Source organism: Panthera tigris, chromosome E1, assembly GCF_018350195.1.
Source record: "Panthera tigris isolate Pti1 chromosome E1, P.tigris_Pti1_mat1.1, whole genome shotgun sequence".
NCBI classification, from domain to species: domain Eukaryota; kingdom Metazoa; phylum Chordata; class Mammalia; order Carnivora; family Felidae; genus Panthera; species Panthera tigris.
In genome coordinates, this window is record NC_056673.1 from 14,908,108 (window position 1) to 14,916,663 (window position 8,556).

Sequence of the window (8,556 nt, forward strand, 5' to 3'; positions counted from 1 at the left end):
TGAAGTTCAAAACCAGGAAAGACGAATCTGTTCCTGGATGTCAGGAGAGTGAGTACCATTTCTTGATGCAGGTGCTGGTTGCACAGGGGTATTGGGTTCATGAGAAAATTCATTAAGCTCATGTACAGTTGAGACTTGTGCACTTTGCATACCATATTTCAACACCAGATTTTCACTTGTTTATTGTCTAGATCACTCCACCACCGGATTTAGGCTCCGGTGGGTAGGGATCTTGTCTGCTGGCTCACTGCTGTCTCCCCAGAGCTTGACTCACTGCTGGACACACAGGCTCTGACAAGGACGTGTAGGGGGATACAGTCAGACCAGCAGCAGGGAGAACCTAGGAGGTGAGGGCAGGTGACCCGTGGGAGTGATGACCAGATCCAAACCGTGGCTAAAGCCAGAATGGAGAGGAGGAGAGAGCAGAGAAGGATTTAGAAGGTGAAATTAAGTTGGTAGACTGCTGATTTAACTTTCCAATTACTTCTTACTCCAAAGATAAAAACAACACTCTCTACAGCGACCTTAAAGCCTTAACGCCATCGACCTTAAAGCCTTAACGCCATCGGTCTCCAGTTCCCCTCTGACCCCTCCCCACCCCCACCCCGCCCCAGCCTTATGGATCTCCTGCTCATCCTGAACCTTCTGAGCATGCTCCCACTTCTGCCCTTGCTCCTCCTCTGCCGGGGAAGCTCCTCCCCAAGATTTCCATGGTGCCTGCCCTCCCCTGCTTCCAGTCTCTGCTCCCACACCACCTATAGGGGAGGCCTTCCCTGCTTCCTTTCTCCCCATAGCCCTTGTCAGCCTCTGACACACCATCTATTTCACTTGTTTTATTTACTACCTGTCTCCCCACACTGCCGGTTTGTTAGAAGCAAGAGTCTACCCCAGGCACTTGCTCTTAACCAGTGTTCTTCAGGGTTGCAGGCGGCCACTGCACAGACACCCTGGGCTCACAGACAAGGGCCCACCCACGTGGACACCCGCGCTGCCCCCAGCCGGGTGCCGGTGCCGCGGTGCGCCCAATCACTCCCCCCAGATCTGGGGCGCTGACAGCCTCCAGCTGGAGCCAGCGCTTCCTGCAGCCTGCCCCCCGGCTGGCGGGCGCCTGCTCCTGGCAGAAGGACCCGCATGTAATTAGAAACTCCAGAAGCTCCCTAATTGCCAGTTCTCCCAAACTGGGAGGCCGGCGCTATTTCTGAGCCGCCCTTGTTGCCAGCTGCTGGAGGTCCCTAGAGGGGAAGAGGCTGAGAGCAGAGCCAGGCTGGCGTGGAGGCGGCCCTGGAGACGGCTGGCGAGGTCAGAGGGGACTGCGCGGAGAAGGGCGGGCGAGTGGTCAGAGGACAAACGTGGCAGAGAGGGCTGCCTGCCCTCAGGCACCAGCCGGGTGCTCAGTGCAGCCTGTGGCCTCCTCCCACCTTCCTCCGCCCTCCTGCTCCCACTCACGCCCAGAATAGTGACAGCAAAGCAGCCAGGGCCATTCATTCTTTATTCGCGTGGCATAAAAATCATTACAAAAACTTTACAAAAGAGCCTTAGGGAACTATCCCCCTCCTCTCCCACTGCAGCCCCTGAGACACCTGGGTAGAGGAGGGAGCGGAGGGAAGGAGAGTCCTGGCAATGTGGGTATGTCCAAGGAGCGGTGGGGGGACTGAGGTGACACAACATCAGGGTGGGCGGAGGGCTGAGGGCCTTGGGGAGGTTAAGAGCGAAGCAGGGACTGGAAGGCTCAACTCCCACCCACACACAGTGGGACAAGGCTCCACCCCCAGGGTCTGTCAGTTCTCTCCCCAGCCAAGGCATCCATTCCCTCCTGTCCCCACCCCCCCTCTGGTAAACAAATGTGGAAGTGCCACCGCCAACTTAGGGAATAACCTCTCTCCCTTCCTGACAAAAGTGGATCTCTCTACCTGCCCCTCTGCCCAAGCCCCAAACAGGGACAGCCTCCTAGCCGCTTTGGAAGAAATGATGTGGGATCCAGGCCCATGATTCCCTGGCGCCCGCCCACATCCTGGCCCCACCCACCCCAAACTCCCCGAGAGAGGAGAGGAGCGGGGAGAAAACAACTCCTCTCCGCTCCCAGACCGCCCACCCAGACCCCTGCCCTAATCCACGAAGCTGTTTGGAAAGAGTCTCAGGAGTTGAGAAGTTGGTCCAGGCAGGGACTCAGGATGCTGGCAGCTGGCCTCTCACTTGGGGCTATTAGGCTGGGGGTAATCCTCCTCTGAGGGGGGCGCAAGTTTCAAGTCAGGGCCAAAGGGCTTGTCTCCACGGGGGAAGGCTTTCTGGTTCAGGAAGGAGTCCCTGTCGTCCGGGGAATCCTGCTGTTCCTTGCGCTCCCACTGCGCGCTGGGGTTGGGGTTCCTCACGCTGCCCACGAAGAGGGGCATGCTTGTTGTGTCCTCGAGGATGAAGAAGACAAAGGGGCGGTTCACGATGAAGGAGGAGAGAGACATGCGGGACATGGCAGTGCCGGTTGCCGCGGCCGCCTCCACGCCAGCCTCGCTGAGCTCCAGAGTGGACTGATGCTGCACGCTGGACACCACCAGCCTCTGGTCAGAGATCCCGCGTAGGTCTGGGGCCTGGAACAGTTCCTGCAGGCCTGCCCAGGGCAGGGGATTGCTGCTCAGAGCTGCCTGCTGCCCCCCAGGCCGCCTGGGCACCCCGGAGGGTGTCTGTCATCCTGGCCAGGGAACACCTCCAACCCACAGGTCCCCGGTTAACTCTTATTTAACCTCCAAGTATCAGCTTAAAAGTCCCTTCCTCCAGGAAGCCCTCCCTGATCCCCTGCCCCCAAATCCAGTGAACTGGAGAGAAGCCCCTCCCTCTTTTCACTCATACTGAATTGTAAGTACCTGATTCCTTATCTGTCCACTCCATCTGACGGAGCTCTTGGTACACGGTGGGCTCCCAGTGCCTAGTACAGTGCCCCTTGCAGGACAGCCAGAAAGGCTCACATGCCACCCAGGCTCTCTAGCGGGGATTCTCTGCAATGCTCAGTCTTGGATGGAACAGGTCCTCATTCCCTGGGCCACCCCAGCCCACCCCAGGACAGATGGTCCAGGGGCTCTTAGGAAATGCTCTTGCCTCCCGAAGCCCCAGAAAAGGCTGGGACCCAAAGCTAGGGTGCCCCACTGCCAGCTTGGGGTGGGGGTGGGGGTTCCTCCTCACCCACTCTGGCTGTCCCATGCCCTAGCCTGACTTAAGGGGGGCTGTCCCATGCCCTAGCCTGACCTGGGGGAGCTGTCCCATGCCCAGCCTCCTTACCCAGCTGGCTGAGGGTGGCCACCAGGTCCAGCTGGTATTTCAGATGCAGCTTAGGCAGCTGGACCTTGGTGGGTTTCTCTCGCAGTAAGGGCTGGTGCAGGATGTCCCAGCTCAGGTTGGCCAGCACCTGGGACACGTTCCACTCAAAGTGGGTCGGCATAATGACCACAAAGCTCATGTTGTTCTTAAAGGGGAAATGAGCCACCTACGGAAAAGGAAAGGCGACAACGTGAGGACCAGTAAGCGCCCAGACCCGATGGGGTCTGGGCCAGCACATGCTGCTGAGACAGATGGACCAGGGGTTCCAGGCTATTCTTCTCAGGTTGTGTTCGGCCTCCCTGAGCCTCCATTTCCTCACTTGTGAAGTGGAATAATACTACCTGCCCACATTGCAGGGTGATGTGTGACACACACAGAGAGGAGAGAGAGAGAGCCTTTTAAAGCTTCTAGCAGAGGGGCACTTGGGTGGCTCAATCAGTTAGGCGTCCGACTTGGGCTCAGGTCATGATCTCACGGTTTGTGAGTTCAAGCCCCGCATCGGGCTCTCTGCTGTCCGCGCAGAGCCCACTTCGGATCCCTGTCCCCCTCTGTCTCTGCCCCTCCCCTGCTAGCACTCTCTTCCTCAAACATAAATAAACATTTAAAGCTTCTAACAGAGTATCAGCACACAGGCAGTGCTCAATAAATGGTGACTTTCTCTCTCTTCACCTGCTACCAGTGACTTGGGTTGAGAAAGGCCCCCGTGTCGGCCTCTCAGTTTCTCCATGTGTACAATGGCCTGCGTTGTTCATGTCCAAACCACCCTGGGTTCTGTAGAGGAGCCACCGCAAAGGGTGGTTCCCTCCCCACCCCCCAACCTTCAACAGTGACTGCCCGGGTGTGTATGTGGTTTGAGGTAAGATTTCATGTCAGTGGGGTTTCTGCAGCTACGCAAGTGTGGAAAGCACTGGGCTCGATGGCCCCTGGCAGCTGTGACCCCCTCAGGCTCCAGGCAGAGCAGCCAGGGAGCAGGAGCCCTGGTGGGGGGGCGGGGGCAGCCCCACCTCTGGCTGCCCAGGGCCTACCTGCAGAGTGCATGAGGAAGAGGAGGCCCGAGGGCCAGGAACAGAGGCAGAGGGTAAAGGAGGAGGGGCAGGACACAGCCTAGAGAGCAGGAACAGCACAAAGGGCACAGGTGGGGAGGTGAACAAGACGGTCTACCTGTCAGGGTGGAAGGGAGAAGCGGGACGCTGCTCCAAGGGTCCGCCTCAACCACAGGCCCACAGCCCCTCTCAGGAGGGCTAACAGAAGCAGCTGAGGTCTGTGCCGGGCCGTCTTGTGAAACTAACCAACACTGCCGTCTCTGCCACAGCTCACGGGCCCTGGGATCCACGCTCAAGCCAAGAGGACCACATTTGGGCCAGAAGCAAGGGAGGCCTCACCTGAGACAGCTTGGCATTGCACTCCATGCGATCAGAATGTTCCAGCAGGATACTGACAAATCCATTCCAACCAGACCCTCCTTTCTCTTAAGGAGCACTGTGACAGCCAGGTCACATCGCCCAGGCTTGGGGATGCTGAGGCCGAGTGGCTCTACAGCTGTTGAGTGGCCCCTGTGCTGCCCAACAACCCATGGGCCTTTGTAATAAACCCTTATCACCAAAGATCACCTGGGTTTCGACCCAAGGTCCCTCCTCAAAGAACGCTCCCTGACCACTGTATCTAAAATATCTTCCCCAGCCACCGATCAATCACTTTTTTTTTTTCCTTCGCAGCACTCACCACTCTCTGAAACTATGTTTGTTCGTGTACTCTGTGTCTTCCCTCCCGAGAGCGGGGACCAGATCCCCCTTGTGCTCCCGGAGCCTAGAACAGGATCTGGCATGCAGCACATGCCCCCACATACTTTTGCCAAATTAATGAACTTCGAAGAGACTGGAACCTCAGTCCCCACTGGGTCGGGGCACAGTGAGACCTTCCAGAGCCGCCTGTCTCAGCGACAGGACTGCAAGGAAGATGGGCCACAGCTCCCTCTACCCCTGTGCCTGCTCCACAGCCCCGCCCCCTCCTTTCCCCGCCTCCCAGCAGTCAGGCCCAGCCTGGGTGGGTGATCAAAGGTGACCTGTATCTCAGGCTGCTCCAGCAGGAACCAGCGCAGGGGATACGTGCGGGCTTGCATCATGTCCACTGGCACCGTGAACTCCTCATTCAGGTGGAAACTGTCTCTCTGGGTGAGGCTCGGGTCGAACTTGCTCCTCCAGAAACCTATATCCAGCAGAGGGCAGGGGCCACATAGACTGGGACACCACCAGCCTCTTCCCTATTCCACCCAGAACCCGTTCAAGGGACAAAAGGTAGAGTCAAACCCCCAAGGGACACTGTGCCAGTGCATACCCAGCTGATCTAAGGTGTCTTCCCTGTAGCATTTTGGAAATCTGGACTTGCATTCTTCCCATGCCCTGCCATGCTCCCAGGAGCGTCCCACCTGCCCCCCCACCCCCACCTGGCCGATCCTTTCAGACTCAGTTTCCTGCGAGGGCACAACAGCCCTATCCAGTTCCTGGCCCCCTCTTTGGCAAACCATCACCTGTTTCCCACCCTCCCCCAAGCCACAACCCAGAGATCTCCCTGCCTCCTGGCCCAGCCCTGAGGAGAAAAACCCTGAGGACAAAGGTTTCGCAGCCCAGCTCAGCCTACAGGGCAGGGGTACCAGCTGAGGGGTGGGGGACCCGAGGAGAGGACAAACGCACCCTGGAAGTGGATGGCATTGAGGAGAAGCAACACTGTGTCATCTGGCAGCTCTGAAAGGAAATCCTCAATCTTCCCCTCTGTGGCCTCCTTCACCCATTGGTTGATGTTCACCAGATCATCCCTCTTCCTTCCTGTCAGGCTCACGGGCTTTGCGCCAAAGAGCTGTTCTGATTGTTCCAGGAAGTCTTCTTTGATGGGAAATCCTACACAGGAGGGGCCACAAGCTGTTCCTAACCCTAACCTAGGCCAAGCCCATCTCCATCAACCCCGTTCAGCCCAGGGCACTACCTAGGGAGCTCCAAACCACCAGCACCTACCTTTCTGCAGGTACATTCTAGCAGCCAGTCGGAATGCCCCAGGGCCCAGGTCCTGGCAAAGGTGGCTCAGCAGGTGGGGGAGGCAGGGCCCTGAGTCTGCGTGCAGCACCTGTAGTAACTTCTGCAGCGTTTGGTTCTGAGCCCCTGGAGAGGACCACATCAGCTGTGGCCCAGGGCCGGGGTTCTTTCCCGCCCTGCTTGCTGCCCACTCTAGCCCCTGTTAAACCCCCATGGTGAGCACGCCCACGGCATCACATTCTCCTCCCATATCCACTAAACTGGTCTGAATGACAGTACTCCCTAAGTTTTACTTTCATCTCTGCTGCTGGCGGTCTGGGTGACCTCACCTCATCCAAGTTGTTTTCCCTCTCTGAACCTCAGTTTCCCACCATGAGAGCATCCAGTCCAGTGAAGACATCGTAGCTCTCAAACCCTTGCATAAAAATCACCAGAAGCATATCCTTAGGCCCAATCCCTGGGAATCTGATTCACAGAGACTGGAGGTGTGCCAAGGAATCTGCATTTTTACCAAACATCCAAGTGACCCTGATGGAAGAAGCACCCACTAGTAAACTCTGGAGTATGGAGTTCCTACTGGCCTCCCAGCTCTGCTGGCCTGGAAAGGTCACAGTACCTAGTGCCAGGTGAGACAATGCCAGGGCCACACTCAGAGGCGACAGGATGAGGTTGGGGCTGGTGCCCCTTTGGGCCACCAGGGAGAACAGATCTGTGGTGAAGGCCATCATGGCCTGGGCCAACTTGCGGGTCTCCTCCGGGGTTGGGGCTCCCTTGCAGTCTCTTGGGGCCTTCTTCAGGGCAAAATGGCCACTGGGCTCCTACAGGGACAGATCAGAGGGTCAGTAGGGCCAAGGGGTCTGCTCTGTGTTGCAAGATCCCTTTCATAAGCCCTGTGCCTGGGAACAGCAGGGCTTCGTCCCAGTCCTGACAAGAGAGGGAGAGTCACGTGGGCAATAGCCTTCTGGGGACCCCGTCCTTTCCTTTCGTCCCTCCCTCCCACCCTCTCCCTTTAGGTCTCAGCCTCATGACCACGCCCCCGGGTCCCTCGCCCCTGCTGATTGGCCCTCCTCCCTCGGACCCCGCCCACTCTTCCCCCAGCCCCACCTGGTTGTACCTGGTTGCCCAACTTGAGGAGGATAAGCGGGGGCAGCTTCTCCTGGGCCGGCCCGCTCATTAGCTGAAGAAGGGAGGAAGCGAATGGAGCGGGACCCTTCCCACACGTCCCCCACCCTGCAAGAGCCACAGGTGAGGCCCCTCAAGGCCTTCCTCCCCCTCTCGCCCCTCACTCCCCAGTACCTGCTGGTCCAAGGGCTCCATGGCACTCGCCGCGGAGAACTGTCGAGAAAGGGATGAGGAGAGGAGAGGGAACGCCCTCAGAGCCAAAGCCTCCCTCGACTCAGCCCCCTCCTCTTCCCGCCCAGACCCCCCCCACACACACACACACACCCGACCCCCGGCGTGGCCCCCCCTGCCTCCCCGCCCCACCCTGACCGAGGCCCAGGCTCACCACCAGGCAGGGGCCTTGCAGGCAGGACAAGCCGAGCAGCAGGAGCCCCCGGAGCAGCAGCGCCATGTTCCTGTGCGGGACAGGGAGCCTGCGTCCCCAGCTCGCCCACGTTCCCGCGCGGGATCCCACCCACACGTTGCCTGGCCTGGCAACTCCTGAGCCTCTACGCTGAGGGTCAACCCAGCAAGCGCCTGCACACCCACCCGAAAACACACTCGCCCTGGTTTCCATCTCTCAGGGGTGGGGAGCTCCCCCTAATTGCTTTTAACCCCTTCTTACTTTCCGGTTTTTCCCATTTCGTGCACTGAAAATGTTCAGGTTTATAGGGGAAATATCGAAACAAGAGCAGTCCTCATTCTTCAAGGCCCCATGTTGTGAGTCAGCCCTGGTTTAGAATCCACATCCTGCCTCTTCTCAGAGGACCCGAGATAGATCTCCCTTACCCCTCTGGGCTTTGCCTTTTCTTGTCAAATGGTAGCAGAAGTCCCTACCTCCTCCCACTGTTTATTGTGAGGACCAAAATAAGACCGTCTTTGTGAGTCCTGATTACAATGCCTGGCACTCAGTCACATGGCTGCTGTCGGCCTAGCCCAGGGCCCCTCTTCTGGGAAGCCTGCCCCGAAGCCTCCTCCATACTGGGGCCCCTTTCCCAGAGCTCCTATCCAACCTGCTGTCCAGTGGCCCACCTTTTCTGGCTCGTCTGGTCTTGACCACCAA

At 58.3% G+C, this 8,556-nt stretch overlaps 1 protein-coding gene across 2 annotated transcripts; it reads right to left on the reverse strand.

Annotated features, from left to right (window-relative positions):
- Positions 1–1,476: 1,476 nt before the first annotated feature.
- On the reverse strand, positions 1,477–8,241 carry SERPINF2 (serpin family F member 2). Of its 2 annotated transcripts, XM_007076117.3 has the most exons (10): positions 8,119–8,241; positions 7,840–7,909; positions 7,629–7,667; positions 7,447–7,509; positions 6,949–7,150; positions 6,315–6,458; positions 5,997–6,200; positions 5,369–5,511; positions 3,268–3,472; positions 1,477–2,602 (listed from the first exon to the last, which is right to left on the reverse strand). In XM_007076117.3, the coding sequence occupies exons 1-10, from the start codon at positions 8,133–8,135 to the stop codon at positions 2,190–2,192; spliced, it is 1,500 nt and encodes a 499-aa protein (XP_007076179.2). In that variant the 5' UTR covers positions 8,136–8,241; the 3' UTR covers positions 1,477–2,189. The 2 variants fall into 2 exon arrangements, with proteins under 2 accessions (XP_007076179.2, XP_015390323.2); XM_015534837.2 differs by lacking the exon at positions 8,119–8,241 and having other exon boundaries at positions 7,840–8,094.
- Positions 8,242–8,556: the final 315 nt, after the last annotated feature.

Excerpts from the sequence above, each read along its gene's own strand:
- SERPINF2 (XM_015534837.2), bottom strand. The coding sequence starts at position 8,070 with ATGGAAACCAGGGCGAGTGTGTTTTCGGGTGGGTGTGCAGGCGCTTGC. Across the intron at positions 6,459-6,948 it reads ATTGTCTCACCTGGCACTAG|GGGCTCAGAACCAAACGCTG; the intron begins GTACTGTGACCT and ends GGTCCTCTCCAG. Across the intron at positions 6,201-6,314 it reads TAGAATGTACCTGCAGAAAG|GATTTCCCATCAAAGAAGAC; the intron begins GTAGGTGCTGGT and ends CCTCCTGTGTAG.